At 45.5% G+C, this 19802-nt stretch overlaps 1 protein-coding gene across 7 annotated transcripts in view; it reads right to left on the minus strand.

The window, feature by feature from the left end:
- Pde8b (phosphodiesterase 8B) overlaps positions 1-19802 on the minus strand; it is a 191191-nt gene that overhangs the window by 2450 nt on the left and 168939 nt on the right. For all 7 annotated transcript variants that reach the window (XM_051172341.1, XM_051172338.1, XM_051172335.1 and 4 more), the window contains 8 exons: positions 19143-19219; positions 17789-17953; positions 15856-15901; positions 15319-15454; positions 14256-14454; positions 4939-5156; positions 3580-3700; positions 924-1091 (listed from right to left, as the gene is read on the minus strand). In XM_051172341.1, the coding sequence (XP_051028298.1) occupies positions 924-1091; positions 3580-3700; positions 4939-5156; positions 14256-14454; positions 15319-15454; positions 15856-15901; positions 17789-17953; positions 19143-19219 (1130 nt within the window). The remainder of the gene's footprint in view (positions 1-923; positions 1092-3579; positions 3701-4938; positions 5157-14255; positions 14455-15318; positions 15455-15855; positions 15902-17788; positions 17954-19142; positions 19220-19802) is intronic.

Here is a 19802-nt window from a genome sequence, read left to right on the forward strand (position 1 = left end):
AGTTATACGGCCCAGCTGGATAGCCGCCCCCTATGCATTACTTACAGCGACTTGCTATCATCTTCTGTCATGTGTATAGATGCAAATCTTTCAAGTTTTTCTTCTTTGAAATAAGACCATTTCAAAAGACATCTGGTAATTTACTGTCTTCTGGAGTTTTCTCTTTTTATCCTGTCTTTACATTTCTAAATCCTTCAAAAACTTTAATATCATTTTGTAAAGCCCTTCACCTTTATCTAGGAAAAAATATGAATTCATATAGAAGCTAACAAAAAATAGTTTTTGGTATGTGTATGTATGTATATTTGCTTGCTTGTACATATGTGAGTGTTGTGTGTGGCCTGTGTGCATAGGTGTGTTTGGGTGCGCATGTGCAAAGGGTGGAGGATGTCAAATGTCCTGCCCTGTTATTTTCTACCTTAGTCCTCTGAGACAAGATCTCTCCAAACCTAGACTGGAGCTGGCACCCAGCAAACCCTGACAGTCCCATCTCTGCCCCTGCACGGTGCTGGGGGTCAAAGGCGCTAACGTGGCCACGCCCTGCTTCCTTACATGGGTGCTAGGATTCCAGCTTAAGTCCTCATGCCTGTGTAGCAAGTGCTCTTACCCAATGAGCCACTTCTCTAGACACCCCCTCTTTGAACCAAGATGTGGTCTAACCCTTCTCTTCCTGACTAAACTAAGAGTGACCCATGGGTAAGGATATGTCTCCCACAATACACCAGGGGAAACAGTAATATCATAGCGAATAGAGAGATCCCCAGTTCATATGAAAGTGGCTAGCACGTTGGTCTGTCTCTTGGGAGAACCACATGTCCCTAGCCAGGGCTGACGGGTGTCCCTCTGGAGAAGAGCTCACCAGCTGTGGAACCCACAGAGCTCTACGGCCTCAGAGGGAAGGGACATGTGACGTGGCAGCACACCTGTGCAAAGTACTCCTCGGAGATCCTCCCAGCCCATTCAATGCACAGGTCCAGGGGGCGGCAGGGGTTGGCCACATCAGCACACTTAATCATCATGCGCTTGATCAGGATTTGGTTTTCAGGAAAGTTCTTTCCTGTATGGTTGCATTCACAGTCGCCGCCCTCATTCTGGAAAACACAAGATCAGGGCTGGTGAGGCCTATGGAGGAGGCTACACCTCACCAAGCACACAGGTCTGACTGGGGCTTAGCAAGGGGGAACTGCTTAATTCCTGCATCCATACATGACATGCTAGCATCTGCCTTAAAAACCATCAATAGAGTGTACAGTTTAAAAGGCAGAAAGTTCCTGTCAGTACCCATCCACCTACTTACCTGAACAGCTCTAGGCAGCGTTTGTTTTGAGCGGTTTTGATGATTACCTTTAAAAGGGTTCGCTCCCCCTCCCTCTCCTGCTCCTCCCACTCCTCAGAAATGTACAGACACACAACTTTCAGTTATTTTCATGCATCAAAGGGAGAGAAAGTATGACTTTTCGATTACTCTTTCATTCGTTTTTACTTGTTTCTGCCTACTACTGCCCACCCCCACTTCCTAATTATGTGTACATTCATGTGTTTTCCTGGCTGCCTCTCACTGAGGGACAATTAGCGTGATGCATGAAACATGTACATTTGGGCCAAAAAGCCAGAGAATGTGTGCTCAGCAGTCTCTGGAAACATGATTATACAGTGGCATGTAGCTCCTGGGGGAATGCCAATGGCCATGGGGCATGCAACCAGGTCTGTGAGTGGCTGGATATGTATGCGTTCATAGGCCAACTCCACAGAGCCTGGGAAAACAGTCTTTCCAAAAGGCACCATCGGTCTCTATGAAACAGTTAATTAGTTCTCCAGAGCTCTGCCAAGCTGAAAGACAGCAGGACATGGAGCAGGGATTTTGTTTTGAGGCTGGTCTTGTTTATTAGACCCCTGATGAGAAGACTGTTCCAGAAGTCATTTCCCCCAAACTTTAAGAAGGTATTGTTTACTGTGGATGACGTGGCAGGCAGTAAATTGCAACACAGTTGGAGCTATGGAGAGATGACCTTCTCAATTCTGAATTCTATCATTCTGTGTAATTTTCTGCTCAAAACCTATAGCTGCTGTTCCCCTCCATCCTTTGTCAAAAGGGAAGCCCTGGCTTTGTGTGGTGGGGTCCGGGGGAGGTAAGGGACACACTGTTCCTCCTAGGTTGCTCATGTCATGCGATGGGTTCTACAGACAGTGGCCTTGTTGGTCATCAAGTCATCTTTCGAACATTTACTCTACCTTTTCCAGAGGACTGGGAACATCTGCTTTTTAGGAGCTATGGCTCACTTTATGGCTTCTGAAGACAGTAAAGAGTGAGCATGTGTCCTGTTTCCAAAGCCCCCAAACAAGTCCATGGTCAAGTTCTCGCTTCTTAAAATTTTTATTTAAGAAAAAAATTTATATACTTTGATCATATTCTTTTCCTTCTCCAAATTTTCCACATTTCCTACAGATTTTTTGTTAGTTTCTTCTCTCTCCTTCCCCCCCCCCCCCTCTCTTTCTCTTTCAGAGCGGGAGGGAGGAGAATGGAGGGAGAACATGATAAATTTCTAAAAAGAAAGACGTACATTTTTGTTTTCTAGTTACTGCTGTACTAGTTAGTTAGCTTAATTGTCAATGAGACATAGCCTAGACTCTTCCAAGAAAGGACTTTCCATTGAGGGATTTCCTTGGGTCAGATGGACCTATAGGCCCCTTGTTTGCCGGGGGTGGGGGGGTGCGGGGGGTAGTTATCTGGATCGCTAATGGTTAGCTTATTGTGGGTGGTGCCATCCCCAGACAAGTGGTTCTGACCTGTAAGAAAACTGCCTAGGCATGAACTTTGACTGCATCAGTGAACTTCCTCCTTCCAAGGTGTCTGCCTTCACAGGCTAAGTTCCTGGTCAGAATTAATGCTGCACGAAAAAGTGAGCATTTCTGCCTACATGATTCTGTCTTCAGTTCTTAACACCCCTCCATGAGAGACTGACCTAGAAGCCAAATAGCCCTTTTCTTCCCTAACTTGCTTTCTGTCAGGATATATTATCACAGCAACAGGGAGGAGCTAATACACTTGTCTCACTGTGGTGACACTGGCAAGGTAGTTTTTTAACGCATTCCCTGACTTTGAGATCTTAAGAGCTCGAAGAAGAGAACTGAAAGCATTGGATCTCCTGCCACACCAGATTTCAGTCTACCTATCAGTGGGCTCCCTCCATTACATTCTCCGGACCTAACTCCTTTTATCACTTTATCTCAGGGCCATTCTTTTAAGAAATTGCAGTGGACAGCCAGGCAGTGGTGGTGCACGCCTTTAGTCCCAGCACTTGGGAGGCAGAGGCAGGCAGATCACTGTGAGTTTGAGGCTGGCCTGGCCTACGAAGCGAGTCTGGGATAGTCAAGGCTACACAGAGAAACCCTGTCTCCAAAAACAAAAACAAAACAAAACAAGCAAACAGAAAGAAAGAAAGAAAGAAAAGAAAGAAAGAAATTGCAGTGGACAGAAAAACAAGTGGCTGGATTCACAGTGCTTTTCCACTCCGAGCTGATAGTCACCTCACTCTCATGGCCACACCCAGCTGCATCTGATCACGTGGGGATGCTTACCTCGGCCGCCAGTGGCTTGTTGATGCTATTCACAAACTTATTCACGTGCTCAAAGTGTTTTGTCATCTCCGTGGCCAAAACCATGTCGATAATGGCCTGGCGCAGCGTCCGATAATGATTCCTAAATAACGAGAAGACAAAGTTCCCGCTCACGTCACGCCCTAAAGTCAGAAGGGCCCTGCTGCTGTGCCTCCCACACCTGGGACATAGCTGGGGCAGAGGCAAGTGACTGCTGGTCCAAGAGCCCATGTTGATGCCATTCCACGTTCTCCAGTGATAGCCGACTCTTAGGCACAGGAATGGTAAGAGGAAAGGAAGTGCATGTCACATGGTGGGCAGTTGTTTCGAAAGGAGCTTCCACTGTTTCCTTTGAAAACACTAGGACAAGGAAGCAGAAGGAAGAAGGGACAAGCCAGAGTGGCAGCCTGATGAGGCGGCCTGACTGCGGTCCATGCAGTTCCTACTGCAGAGAACCTGCCACCGTCTCTTCTGATGCTACTGAGGAAGACTGTCCTTTTATGCAATTCTCTAGGCTGCAGTTGATAGATGTTGCAGTGGTTAGAACAACAGAAGCGGATTATCGGAAATCTATCTTTTACTAACTTGAAGAGACAGAATGAGAGAGCAGCTCAGCAAACTGGCTCCTGGAGAGAACTTTTTATCTTTCAGGCCCTGATCCTTGTAGAACTTAAGTCCAAATTAGAAGAGCCATTGTCCATAATATTATAGACTTTTCTAGGGCCGAAACTGATAGGTTCATGTACACATGAGGCCCAAGCGATTACCTGGCCTTTACCAGGACCCTGCTTGGCAACTTGCCACATGCTGTGGGAAATAGCCGTAGCCTGACCAGAGTTGCTGGCAGACAGGACTTGTTCTGCTTCGACACATCAAGTTGCTCTCTGCGGGAAACCTGGCGAACTCTGGGCCCCAGCATCTCCACTAGGACCTCCTCATGAGGAAGGGCTCCCAGTGCCCCAAACTCAGCTGGAAACACAAGACTGTTTCCAGACTGTACATTGTCTTTGAGCCACAGAAAAAGAATGGGATGCCCCACCCCTGGAAGGCAAAAATATATGATAGATTTGTTAGTGATCCCATCAGCATTTAGGCAACGCTTTGCAGCGCATAACAAGCATTTATTTTCATGGACTTAGGAAAGACTAAATGAGGTTTTTAAAAACATGAAAGGCAATCCGAAAAGTGACATTGTTCAAATGCACAAAGCTATTTTAGAATCCGAGGCAGTGGATAACAACTACTTCCACTCCCACCTTCAAGCATTAATCAGAGAAAATTTAGTTTCCCCTTCAGTTTCACAACCCTATGATCAGGCCCAGGAGCGCTATCCTGACAAACCTGTCGATATTCTTGAAAATGTTGCACTTAGTGTCCTTGACGGTGAGCTGGAAAGCCAGGGCTGTGTGGTGACTCTCCAGGACTGCGGTGTCATTGTAGAGCACAGCGAGCTCACTGCCTGCGTTGCACAGGAAGGAGTTGGTTCTTCCGGGGTGGTCCACGTCGTGGACCGTGGCAGCAATCAGAGCGGCCACCTCATCCAGGTGATCGAGGCTTCCCTGGGATAAAGGGGAGAGAGACTGAGCATTACCCACAGGCTTCTGGAGACCAACATCCAGGGTCAAAGTGGAGAAGCATAATCCAGAAACCTAGGGGCTGGCAGCAAAGGCCAAAAAAAACCTCACCAAGGCTTGCACTATGCTAATAATGAGCACAAATGGCAGCAAGTATTTTTCTTAGCTTGTAAGTTAGTGGAAAGCTGGCAGATGGGGTGTTATGTAAGACACTGTATTATGAATTTGTTCAGTGTCAGATGCCTAAAGATATCAGGCATAGCGCCAGAGCTGAAGTGGTGATAGTATTGTGTGAGCTATGCCAACGAGAGTGCAAAGGTCCTGAGAGTGTAACCACAGGGCTGGGCAGAGCAGCACTGACCACTGACCACTGTGTGATGATGAGAGTGCTCTGTATCTATTGTGGGCAGGGAAACCCCGTCCCACATAGCTCCTCACCACTTGACTTATGGTTAATGTGGTGTAGGGGCTGGTTAGTTATATTTAATAGCAATGTATGATTAATGACTACCAAACTGGCCAACAAAGCTCTGCAGAATGGCCAATGATGGCTTTCCTAAGAAAGTGATTTTTAGTGTGGCATTTTATGGATAAGCAACAGGTTACCAGTCAATAAAGTGGCAAGAGAGTCCAGATGAAGTTACTGAGGGAGACAAGAGAGCCGAGATGGATAAACAGTGAATGAAGAGGGAAGTAGGCCTTGGGGAAGACGGGGAGACTAGAGGACTAGATAGGGTTGTTGGGGTTCCCTGCTCTCATAGATTTGTGGGAGGGAAAACTGGGTGAGGAAAGACAGCCTGAAACTCGGCCCTGTTCTGCTGATACCTTCATGGGCTCTAGGGCAGTCCCTGTCAGTGCTGACTTGGGTTGTAGTGGGACTTCCCTGGTTGTGCGCACGCTCTCTCTCTCTGATGGAAGTCATTTCCATCTTAATTATTAATCTCATTGAGTTGATAGGAATCTTGGGTTGGCCTAGCCAGCATAGCAGGCTGCCTGAGCAAACTGCCTAGATGCTACCTGGGAGTGCTTCAGGAGATGACATCTAGAAGGGCTAGAAGATGAAAGGACGTTTGGCTCCTCTTCACTGCTGGCAGAAGAGGCTACCATAACCTGCAGGTGTGCCCTGCTACCTCCAAGCTCAGAACCTGCAACTTCCCCAACCAGCCCCCTACTATAAGTGAGTATAGCTGAGCAGTGAGAACGCAGGGGCCGTGGGTGCAGCTGTAGATCCAGGCCTGATGGCAGCCCCAGGCCAACAGTTTTTAAAGACTGGTTGGTGGGAGAGATAGGAAGTAGCTAGAAAATACAAACTGTACTATCTAGACCTGCCTCTCCTTCAGCTTTACACTGATTTAACCCCAACAATGAGCTCAGGATCTCTACTGAGTACCAGTAATGCTTTGTCCTACAGTCTTGTCAGCACTAACAGTGCACGGCCTGATAGGAAATTTCTGGAAGAGGAGGCAAGACGGCCAGGCAAGCTCAGAAATGAGAAGAGAGGCAAGGCCCTGTGGGGAGGCTGGGGGTTAAGAAGAGAAAGAAAGCCCCCAAACCTGCAGCTAGTAAAACTCCAAATGTCTGGACACAGCCACGTGCCATCATTGTTCTTTTCTGTGCCAGGACAAATCTATCTGGATGACACAGGATGGCTCTAGCCTAGGTCAGCCTTCCCAGCCCTTCCTTACTCAGATAGTCACTTTGGCCTAGATAACAGAGTGCTGTTGTCCAGGCTGACTGCTTGTAGGCATTCTCAGGGGCCAGGTAAGAGCAGCCAGAGCAAGTTCTGTAACTGCTTACAGGGGTCTGGCCACACTGGCACACTGGCTCTGGCTAAGCTGAGGACACTTTGTAATGGTAACATTAAGAATTTTAGCACTTAATGAACATCTGACAAAAGAGAATTCAAACTAGTTGGAAGAGTCAAGGAGAGACGCTGCATTCTTACCACTATATACTTACTAAGGAAAAATTCCCCTGGGAAGACATTATAATTCTAAATATTTGTACACTGAACACAAGTGGACCCAATTTCACAAAAGAAACACTATTACATTTAAAGTCACATATGGGTGCTAACACAGTGCTACTGGGTGACTGCAGTACCCCTGTTTTTGTCAGTAGGTCATCCAAGCAAAAACTAATAGAGTCTGGAGTTAAATAACATCTTAAACCAGTGGAGCCGCCAGACAGCGCAGAACATTCTACCCAAATATTGAGGAACATACTCTTTCTCAGCGGCCCATGGAGCTTTTTGCAAAACTGATGACATATTAAGGCACAAGGCGAGTCCTAGCAGAGAAGAACGGAAATAACTTCAAGCACCCTGTTTGACCACCATGGACTAAAGCTGAATATGAGCAACAGGAACAGCAGAAAGTACATAAGTTCATGGAAACCAAACAGTGCAATACTGACTTAAAATTGAGTCAAGGCTGAAGTTAAGAAAATGTAATACTTTTTGGAATAGAATTGAAATGAAAACATTCCAAAATGGGACACAATGAAGGCAGTTCTAAGAGGAAAGCTCATAGCATTGCTATATATATAAAAATAAAACTGGCAAGATCTCATAGTAATAACTTAATGATACTTGGAAGCTTTAAAAACAAAATAAACAAAAATAACACGTAGGGAAAAAAGATGGGAAGAAATAAACCCAGGGCATAAGTCAATGAAATGGAAACACACACACACACAATCAGTGAAACAGAATCTGAAAAAAAAATCAGCAAGAATGACAGAACCTCTATTACATTAGTCAAAAAAGAATCCAGTTTAATAAAACTAGAGATGAAAAGGGAGACATTAAAAAAGACACTGAGGAATTTCCAAGAATCACAAGGGAATACTTTAAAAATCTGTATTCTACCAAATCAGAAAACCTAAAGGAAATGGATGACTATCTTAATATATATAATCTAACAAAGTTAAATCAAGATGAAGTAATAATTTTAAAAGATGTGTTTTAAACAGTAATCAAAGCTCTTCTAGCTGAAACGAGCCTCTATGAAGCACTCCCACCACTCCCCAAGTTACTCTGCAAAATCGAGCTGAAGGAACCTCCCCAGCTCTTTTTATGAAGCCACTATTACCTTGTATACCTAAACCACACAAAGATGCAACAAAAAGTAAATTATAGACCATTGTCCCTTATGAAGGTAGATGAAAAGAATCAATAAAATAATTGCAAATCAAATCCAAGAAGTCACTGAAAAGATTATTCAGCTTCATCTCAGAGATGCAAGGATGGCCCAACATATGTAAGTGACTACACATGATCCACTACATAGATAGACTAAAGAACAGAAGCCACACGATCATCTCATTAGGCTCAGAAAAGTCCTTTGAATTCAACATTTTCCATGATAAAAGTCCTGGAGAGATTCAGGATATGAAGGACAAATCTGAATAAATAATGGCAATCTACACCAAGCCCACAGCCAACATCATTATAAATGGATAGAAACTCAAAGCATTTGTGTGCATGGAGCAAGACATGAATTTCTACTCTGTACTTGCTCAGTACAGTGCTTGAAGTCTTAGCTAGAGCAGTAAGGCAACCGAAGGAGACCAAGGATATACCAAAAGAAAACAAAGACAGTAGAGTATCCTTATGGTTGTAAGGCATAAAAGACCCTAAAAATAGCATGGGAACTTCTACAGATGATAAAAAACACTGGTCACAGTAGCTGGGTACAAAATTAACACACAAAATCAGTAGCCTTCCTGTATACAAATGACAAACATACTGGAAAAGAAATATAGGAAACAATACCTTTAACAAAAAATGTGAGATAACTCTCACCAAGCACTTGAAAGACTTGTATAATAAAATTGCTAAGCTACTGAAAAAAGACAATGAAAATGCCATAAGATGGGAAGATCTTCTATGTTCATGGATTGACAGATTTAATGTTGTGAAAATGACTGTCCTACCAAAAGAATTTACAGAGTCAATGCAATCCTCATCAAACTCTCAACATAATTCTTCACAGAATTGAAAATATAATCCTAAGGTTCTCGTGGAAACACAAAACTCCCAGGATAGAAAAACAATCTTGAGCAATAAAGAAACTGCTGACAATCTCATCATTTCTGATTTGAGCTATATTACAGAGCTATAATAATAAAAACAACATATTAGAATAAAATCAGACATGTGCAATCAAATTGAAGACTCAGACATCAGCCCACATACCTATGAACACCTGATTTTTGAGAAAGCCGCCAGCCATTTCACACGAGAAAAGATACTGTCTTCAGCATATGGTGCTGGTCAGACTGGATGACAGTATAGAGAAGAGTGCAAGCAGATCTGCCTCTCTCACTCTGCATAGAACTCAACTCCAAAAGGACCAAGCACCTCAAAATACGACCTGATACCCCAAGTTTGATAGAAGAGACAGTAGGGAATAGTTTGAACTCACTTGCACAGGAAAGGACTTTCTGAACAGGACCCTGAGAGCATAGGCATTAAGACCAATAATAAAGAAATAGGAGTCCAGGAAGCTTTTGAAGAGACAATATACATAATGGGGGAAAACTACTAATTATACATCTGGCAGAGGTTAACTATCTAGAATATACACAGAACTAAACAAACATAAGAAAACAGACTACCCAATTTCTAAAACGAACCATGGAATATAGCCAGGATTTCTCTCACTGTGGTAAAACACTGAACAAAAGAAAACTTGGGGGAGGGAAGGGTTTGCTTTAAAACTCTCACATCACACTCTAGCACAAGGGAAGTCGGGGCAGGAACTTAAGGCAGGAACCGAAGGTCGAAAGACCAAAGGCTGAAGACCAAAGCAAAGGTCGTGGATGGACACTGTTTACTGGCTTTCTCTCCATGACTTGCTCAGCCTGTTTTCTTATATAATAACCCAGGGCCACCTACCCAGTGGTGGTACCGCCCCCTGAGGGTTGGGTCTACCTCCATCCATCAGTAGTCAAGAAAATGCGCTACAGACTTCATACGGGCAATCAGAGGGGGACATGTTCCCAATTAAGATTCTTCCTTCCCATTTATGTCCAGGTTTGAGTCAATCTGACTCAAAAAGCTGAAAATAAGACCCACCAAAAGATCCAACTAGACCACTCCTGGGCATATACCCAAAAGGGTTCTGTTTCTTACTACAGAGATATTTTCTCATTCATGTTCTTCACTGTTCTATTCATAATAGCTAGAAATTAGAAATAGCCTAAACACCTGCCAGATGACAAATGGATAATAAAAAATGTGGTTCATTTACATGATAGAATATTATTCAGATGTGAAAAATGAAATTTGCGGGCAAATAGAGGAAACTAGAAACAGCCATCAACAGTAATATAACTCATAGCCAGAAAGACAAGCACTGCACGTTTACTCTTATATGTGGAAGCTAGTTTTTATATGTGAAGATTCATTCATTTGGGGATTAGGTGTTAGGAGAAAAGTAACAGTCACCTTACCTGACTAGGAATGCTGTGAACTAGAATAAACACCCTCCTGGCAACATATGGCACATGCTATGGGAATAACCAACCACTTTTAAACAACTGGACTTAAAATCTCCATAAGATGGAATTAACACTGTTAATGAGGTCAAGAACCTGGGACTAGATAGGTCATATGCCCTGTGGGGAAGCCTACGACTATTATTCTGCTAAAGGAACAGGGCAATAAAGTGACTCCTAATGACATGTTGCTGTTCCTATAGATCAGTGCATCAATCAACCTCTATCACAGAAGCTGCCTCTTGCACTACATGATCCACAACTGAACAGTGTACAGAGAGTGGGGTCCTTCGTAGCACTCAGCCCTAAATAAGATGTCTGTGTCACACACACCCATCAAGACTCAGGCATCTATGCTGAAGAGGAGGCAGAAAGATCTGAGGAGTCAGGCAGTGGGTAACACAACAATGTTTTCCAGACACAACATATGAACTCAGACACTGACAGCTTGTACAAGACCAAGTTCAAGCCAAACAGAATCCCAGCATGGAGAAGGAAGTGGGCACAAAGTCTCCCTATCCCAGGGAGGCACTCACAACTGACAGCTGCTGAAAAAGGAAGAAGTAGTTTCCCCAGTGGGTTGGGAACAAGTGTATGAACCATGTTCTAGGCAGGCCCCATGCTCAGAAGTAGTTGGCCAACACAAATTAGACTCCATGTTTTGTTGTTTTGTTTTTAAGAGAGAAAGAACATGAAGTTGGGTGGATAAGGGTGTGGGGGAAGATATGGGAGGAGTTGGGGGAGGGGAAAGATAATGATCAAAGTATCTTGTATGAAATTTTTCAGAGAATACATTTTTAAAAATTTAAACTTATCCTTGGCGTTGGGAGTGGAACAGAGTGACGCACACACTTAGCATGCAGGGGGCATCAATTCCCAGAACTCACAGATTATATTTGAGTTTATCAATTCTAAGAAATTAGAGGGAGGAAGGGTGGCTGGAGAGATGGCTCAGTGGTTAAGAATATTGTCTGCTCTTCCAGAGGTCCTGAGTTCAATTCCCAGCAACCACATGGTTGCTCACAGCCATCTATAATGAGATCTGGTGCCCTCTCCTGGCATGCGGGTGTACATGCAGGCAGAGCACTCATATACATAAAATAAATAAAATCTTAAAAATGAAAGAAACAAATTAGAGGGATGAGTGATTCCAACAAAAGGTAAGGACACAGTTTCCTGACTCTCCTCATCAGGGAAAGACCCTCAGCAGTGACTCCCACTACCCAGGTTCCTTGCTGGGCTGCATTCTGAATTCCCAGCAGGAGCTGCTGCTGGAGTCAGAAGACATCTTTTGAATCGTAAGTGGGTTGCAATTACTCAGGACCTTGTTTCTAGGGCTGTTTGAGAATTTCAGACTCAATGCATTAGTGGGACTCCAAGGAAAATACTAATTTGGAGGAGGGATAGACTGGGAGATGATAGTGACACGTCCTCTAATTTTTAGCACCCCTGGCTTGTGTTTTTCCTACAGAAGGTCTATTAAAGGGAGTGTCGGTTCAACTACAAATTGCAGTAACAGGATCAGTGTGGTCTGGGTGCTAGTGACACAGGTGCTCTGCTCAGCTAGTGGCCAGAGCTCAGCTGTCTCCTGTTCATCTCACATGCCACAGAGCCCACAGCAGGGATTCATAGGTGTGCGACTCAGAAAGATGTCTATTACCACACGCACTGCTACTGGGTTCAGTTTTCTTTTTTCTTTCTTTCTTTCTTTTTTTTTAAAATCTTCAACTGCGTTATTCTTGGACTATATTCTTTGATGTCTTGTGAAACTTCCAGGATGAGTTTTTGACAAATCTGAGAACTCTCTACCCCCTGTCTCTGTCTCTCTGTCTCTGTCTCTCTCTCTCTCTCTGTGTGTGTGTGTGTGTGTGTGTGTGTGTGTGTATCTGTCTGTCTGTCTGTCTGTCTCTCTCTCTCTCTCTCTCTGTGTGTGTGTGTGTCTGTCTGTCTGTCTCTCTCTCTCTCTCTCTCTGTGTGTGTGTGTGTGTGTGTGTGTATCTGTCTGTCTGTCTGTCTCTCTCTCTCTCTCTCTCTCTCTGTGTGTGTGTGTGTGTGTGTGTCCCTTGGGTAATCCAGTGGCCGTATCCATAGACTGATGTTCAAACATCCTTGTGTGTAAGGCAGCAACGCCGAGAATCAAACCCAGGGCTTTGTATGTGCCAGGCACATGCCATATCTCTGAGTGATGCTCCTAAGACCTAAATTTTAAGCATCAATTAAAACCATAGCAAAGGACTTAGAGCTTCTCTGTGTGTAGCAGTTGAGATGGGAGGGTGATGGATCCTCCCAGATTTCCATCTGAGGCAGGTAGGGCCACCCTAAAATCAGCATGTGCCACAACAGCACTGAACTCTGAGTAAGAGTAAGTAATAAGAGACTCACAATTAGGCTAAAGTCATTGATGCACACTCACACCCACCTACCCAGAACACACACATGCCCATCAGTCAGGAGAAAGCTGTGCAGCTCTGAGAGAGAGAATTTTTAATTAGCATTAAAGCAACCAGAACAGCAGAGCTTTCTAACTCATAAGCCCAAATAGTTGAGAGTGCAGGTCGGCAGGTATGCTAGCCCAAGGCCCCAGATGATAAGTCACAAAGAATGCGGAGCTAGGAGACAAAGGCCTATTGAGTGTTCCAGGGACCGGCTGGCTGTAAAAGATAGGGAGGATACACAAGGACAAATTCCTGAGAGAAACAGGTACCGGACATGGTCGAGTGAGTAATGAGCCAAGACCCCTCATCCGATCTTATGGTGTTTGCTTAATCCCCTCTTGAGGCCCGCACACAATGTTCCAGGTTTGAGTTTAACCAGATGTGTCGTTAGCTCAGATAAACATCTACCCTCAGGTTCCGAGGAAAACAGAAACTGAGGACTGTTCCCGTGTGATTAAGTCTGATCTTACCCCAGATCTGCCTACGCAATTTGCTGATGTTCAAATGTTTGAAACAACCAATCATGTGTGGCCGCGCCAAAACTTCCCGTTCCCCACCCCACCCCCTGACCTTTGTCCATATAAACCCTAAGCTCCTGGGCTTCTGGGTCGACCCCTCTGTCTCCTTCGTGAGATACGTGTGGACCCGGAGCTCCGCCAATAAACTGCCTCATGTGTTTACAGCAAGATGGTCGTTTGTGTGTTTTTGGGTGCGTGCCATCCCGAGGCTTGAGTGAGGGTCTCCCTTTGGGGGTCTTTCAGCTCCTTTTAGGAATGTAAAATAATGGCCAAATTCTGACACTAAAACTTAACCCTAAGCCCTCCCAACAGTGTGCTTTAAATTAAGTTCTATCCTGCAACTCCCTTTCCCAGAACTGGTAAACCGTTAAGTAGGGGCTCATGGATCGACCACAGAAAGTCAGTGTCACAGGTAACATTTTACATGTTTTCAAGGATGCTTAAATAGAGACCAGAGATCGAGGAGAAATTTCTGTGCCTATAACAATCAGTTTTGTAGCAACAACAAAATCAAAACCCTGTCTTGTCAAGTTGGTTGCAACGTTGCTATTTGTCTAATGTATTTATTAAACTTGAGCTCTTGGATCCCCCGGGCAACAGACAGCGAGAGCGTGGGATCTGAAGTCTACCTTCACTCTCTCCTTCCCCAGGAAGAAGGCCGTGGCGTGCAGGACGTCGGCGGCGTGGGTGGAGTTGTGGTAGGCGTTGGAGGAGTGGTAGTTGGCCTCAATCACTTGTAGCCAGGCCCGAAGAGTGGTCTCAGTACAGTTTAAAAATTCACATACTCCAAACCGAGAGAAGACCTTTAAGCCCAGGTACACCAGTGGCCTGAAAACAGGAAACAAACACTGGTTCATTGAGTGGCCCAGAAAGGGCTTTCTTAAAGGGCAGTAGTGAATGGAGGAAATTGTGTGTGTGTGTGTGTGTGTGTGTGTGTACATTCAACATGCTTGCAGCACAAAAACACAGACCCTTCTTTGTAGCTAGGTGCCTCACGTGGGTCAATCCTGGTTATTTTTAGATTATCTGTAAGTCAGAAAAATCTTTGTTGGCCCCTTTCTACCTCTACCTCAGCCTTAAAGAGTCTGAGGGCAAAAGGAACAGTTTGGATGGTCTCAGCAAAGTCACCTTGCTTAGAATGATGTTACTTTAGAGATGAGTCACTCATAGGCCACAGCCCAACGTCCTAGGAAGAAATAAGTCTTCTCTTAGGTCAAAAGGAGCCCCTTGACCTGTGGACAGGATGGACTCAAAGAAAGTCTATGATGCTGTCAAATTTCATGTGCATAAAAAGGGGAAAGGAAAGAGAGAGGGAGGGGAGGAAGAGGAGGGAGAGGGACACAGAAAGAGAGAGAGGATGAATTTTTGTTGCCCAAGATAGTCTTGAATATCTGAGCTCAAATAACCCTCTTGCCTCAGTCTCCCAAGTTGCTGACCTTTGCCCTCTGAAGCTGACTTCCAATCCATTTTTGTAGGACAGAAGGGATAAGAAAACAGAATTCCTGGCTCACGGGCACAGAGGAAGTAGATGTGAGGAAGTCCGTGCTGACCCTGTACCTCACCCACAGATACATCCTCTCCATACCACAGACTTCAGGACACACAATTCCATCGGTTTCTAGGTTTCTCGATATGGCAGCTTCAAGCCTGGCTGTCACGCCCTCCCAGCCTTCAGCCAGACATGTCACATACCTTTTATGCGTAACTGCTTCCAATTCAAAGATGTTGAAGTCCCAGCTTTCCTCATTATCCAGTAGCTGGGCAATACTAGGGGGGACATCGTTGATCGTTATGGGCATGGCGAGGTGACTGTGACTCTGGTGAACATCTGAACAGACATGGGGGTAGAGGAGGTAAGTTAGGTGTGGCTCTTCCAGTGTCTTAAGCACCTTGTCATCTTTAGGGCTGCCAGGAGAAACCAAACCCCCAATTTCTATTGGTAGGGAGATCTTAACACAAAAGCTCTTGTTGGTTTATGAGATCTCAAGATGAAAAACAGAAAAAAACAACTCTAAGGCCCCTTTAAATGGATGAAGAATAGCAACCCTCATCTAGCTCTGCTCCGGGAAATCAATTTAATTCTTTAATAACTTCAAATAGACACCAGAGAGGAATAAACTCATGAGACCATCTAGAAGTAACAGCAAGGCCTTCGAAGAATGGTCGCCACCAGGGGGTGGCACAGGCTGCAGCTGGTTTGTCAGTGACAAGTGACAAGAGAACACTTACTCTTTGTAAACACATACTCATTCCCTGACAGTCTTCTCAAGCCGTCCTGGAAGAGAGAGAGATTGTTAGATGGACGATTCGCATCCGCCATCTTTCTTTTTTTAAAAAATACATTTTATTAATTTATTCATATTACATCTCAATTGTCATCCCATCCCTTGTATCCTCCCAGTCCTCCCTCCCTTCCATTTTCCCCCTACTCCCCTCCCCTATGACTGTGACTGAGGGGGATCTCTTCCCCCATAGGGTATCAAGTCTCTTCTTGGTACCCTGCTATCCTTCCTCTGAGTGCCACCAGGCCTCCCCCATCTAGGGGACGTGGTAAAATTTGGGACTTCAGGTGAGAGAAACAAGGGAGACTGGGGAAATAGAAGGACCCAGAGGGTCCTAGGAACCTACAAGTAGAACATTATGATGGGCAGATCTGGGCCCAGGGGTCCCGCTCAAACTATGGCACCAGCCAAGGACAATACATGCAGTAAACTTCAAACCCCTACCCAGATCTAGCCAATGGACAGGGCATTCTCCACAGTTGATGGAGAGTGGGGTCTGACTTACACCATCTTTCTTTTAACCCCTTTCCTTAGCCAGAGGCTGGATCCTGACTAACCCAACCCTGCAGTTCCAGGTCAAGCAGAGTTCAGAGTGAACTTGCAGCAGCAGTTAGGAGATGGGAGCTGCTCTTTTTCCCATAGTTCTAGTCCCAGGGGATGACGGGGAGGGGAGAAAGTGGTCATGAGGGCTGGCAGGCCACACACCTGAGCTGTGAGAACTCAGTTCTCACGGCCACTTACTCTCCTGTTATTGTGAAGCCACACAGTCACAGAAATGATCTTGTTTTGGATATGTGTGCTTTTTGACCTGTCTAAAGGCCCTCGGTATGGAGACAGTTTATCTTCTCATGTGTACATTGAGAAATGTCAAATAGCCATATTGGGACGAGGGGTGGGGTACGAACCTTGTAAATTTTCTTTAAGATCTGTGGCTTTTTACTATGTTTCCTGCTGTGGAGTATAGGACTTGGGCTAGGCTTTGAGAGAAGTGCTTCTGGAACTGATGTTTTGAAGTGTGACTAGTAGTCTTGACCGTCCAACTTGAATGGATCGAAAGCCACATGAGCTAATAGTAAAACACAGTGTGCAAGCATCTTTGAAGCTTTCCTAGAGCTAAGTAGACCAGGGGGCTCTGACCTCACAGGTGGTTCTGCCCACCGACAGAGTCAAAATTTAAACGTTAACTATAGAAGCTGTTGCGAGGTAACAGAACTGTGCAAAGAGGGGCTGGCTGTAGGCAAGAAGGTCACTGGGTGTGTCCTGAAGGACTCTATCTTGCCCCAGTCCCTACCTGTCACTGCTCACTCTGCTTCCTGCACACCAGGATGGACTGACACTTGTGCAACTGTAGACAGGAACACTTCCTCTTCAGCTGCTTTTGTCCTGGTCACAACCAAGACGTGACCATGAGAATAAAATGGACAGCATTTCAGTGGCTTGCTATTTGCTGGCTCGTGAGCTTGAACTGAGGGTTCTTGAATGCCTCTCCTTGCCTCCACCTCTACGCCCAAGGTTATTTAGATCTTTGTGTAAAAATCACTTCGAACTTCTTGTTATCTTCAGAAAATAAGTGCTAAAGCTTAAAGCAGTATTAATTAATGAAGGACTCCCTTGAATTCACACAAAGACCTTAATTTTAGTCATGCGAAGATCTTAATCTTCAGATAAGTAACCTCAGCCACAGCTGCCCTGCCAAAGCAGCAAATGTGCATTTCTTGCTTTTCTCCACTTCCCTAAGCCACACCCAAATGAGGTGGGTCCAGCACTGGCTCCTCCCAGCATTATCTGGACCCTGAAGTCCAGTGTGATGGAGCGGGGCAGGGTGGGGTGGCAGCTTGTGGCCCTGAAGCAGCACTTCTGGGCCCTTCCTTATCACTTACAGTCATCAGGCCTCCGACAAGATCACTGGTGTGAGGGTCTTCATCTTTGGTTCCTAGCTGAGGGGAGTACAGTTCTGTGGTCCGTAAAATTTCTAGAACTCTGTCCAAGGCTTCTGCTACAGTAACTGGGCTGTTTTCTTGGGCTGCATTGATTATATTTATAACCTAAGAAAGCAAAGAAGAGAAAGAGTAAGCTTGCGGGCGTTAAGATACTGCTTACTTCTCAGAAGTCAGACAAATTCAGAAGAAATCAGTGACTACACACATAGCTCAGAGAACAGCCTTCTCCCTGAAGCATGCTCTACCCTGGTTCCCAGGATCCCTTGCTGATCACACTCCCCAGCTGTCTTCCATGGGTTGGAGTTCCTCAGGGACAGGTTTGGGTCCCTTTCACTGTATGGCTGTTCCAGAAATGACCCTCATTTTCATGACTTAGGGCACACACCATCCTTATAGACCCCAGGCTAGGAGACTTTTGAAGCCTCCCCAACTCACCTATCTTCTGTGCATAAAATCGAACCCCAGACGCATTCCCCTTCCCACAAGGCAAGCAAATGGTAACGACATCAAGGACAAGCTGTTCTTCCCTGGGATGAAGACAAGGGCGCTGCTACCCGAAGCCTGCTGTTTGTCACACTTCTTTTCTCATTCCTCAACCCACTCCTTGCAGCTCACCATGTCCAAATGATCCTTCCCCTAGACATGTTCTGACCTATTTCTTTCTCTCCACCTCTACCACCGTAATGCTAGCCCAACTACTACTACCACTTCCTGTCGGGAATTCCAGAAAAGTCCCAGATGGCCTCCCTGCTTACACTCTTGCCATCTCCTACCCATGGTGGCACTTGGACCTGACCACGTCATGTCTATCTAAACTCCTTCAAAGGTTTTTGGTACACAAAAGACACAAACCACCTTAGTTCTGGTCCGTGTGATCAGAATGAACTGAGCCAACATAGCCCTGCCTTAATCCTCTCACCTCTGCTGGCCACACCCCAGCCTCCTGGCTATGGGCTCAGTGTGGTGGACCATCTCTGTGTGACTCCAGTGACGGAACATCTTTGCTGTTCCTGGCCTGGAAGTCTGCCCTTGACCAATATGATTCTCAGGCTTAAGTTTGACTTCAAACACGACTTCCTCTATAGAGAAACCTTTCCAGACTACCCTCTTACCCAGCCTACCTTAGGTCCACTCTCACTTCTCTCACAGGGCCCTTGCATGGCTTCCTTCACAGGACTGATTTGATCATACAACCACATTTACTCATGATGTTTTTCCCACTGGGCCTCAACTCCACCTCAGTGGACAGCTCTAGGGCACAGCCCACGCAGAGAAGGTCACAGCTGTCACTAACCTTTGTGATGGGGGCCTCGATGGTCATGGAGTGGATCCTTGCCATGGAGGGGTACCGGCGATTCTGTAGGCTTGGCGCTGGAGAGAAGGCAGGACAGACTTAGCTGGTGCTGGTAGTCCAGTTTAAGCTAAATGCCACTGAGAAGTTCCCTCATAGATGAGGCTTCGTTCTTCTAGGACTCTCTTCTCCACTACTCAGTGAGTTTGGCCGTGTCTTGTCCCTCCAGGGCTGGCCACTCAGGCCCACAAGCATGTAAGGTGCTCTGCCTGAAAGTCTGACAGCAGAGGACTTGGCAAGCCTGCGTCCACAGCTGAAGTCGGAGAAGACTGGTCTTGATGCCTCTCAACCCTATAGCGCAACAGTATTGCAGGAATCCCTTCCCCATGGGTCACTAAAGTCCTTTCAGATAGCCCTGCCTTTTCCTTCCAAAGCCACAGGACACATGAATGTGTACCCACCCCATGTCAGGACAGAAGATTAAGCATCTCAGTGTGAACTAGTGAGCTGGGCCAGCCATGTCCCTTCTTCAGCCATTAGGTTCATGATACTCAGGACCTGATGGTTCTGGCTCTAACCAGGAAAAACCCGTTGTCAAATGACTTGAGTTTTTTGAGTAGATGACTCTTTGATGTGGCTTAAGATTCAAATGGTAGCGGCCTG

The sequence above is a fragment of the Acomys russatus genome, chromosome 30 (genome assembly GCF_903995435.1).
Source record: "Acomys russatus chromosome 30, mAcoRus1.1, whole genome shotgun sequence".
Taxonomy (NCBI): domain Eukaryota; kingdom Metazoa; phylum Chordata; class Mammalia; order Rodentia; family Muridae; genus Acomys; species Acomys russatus.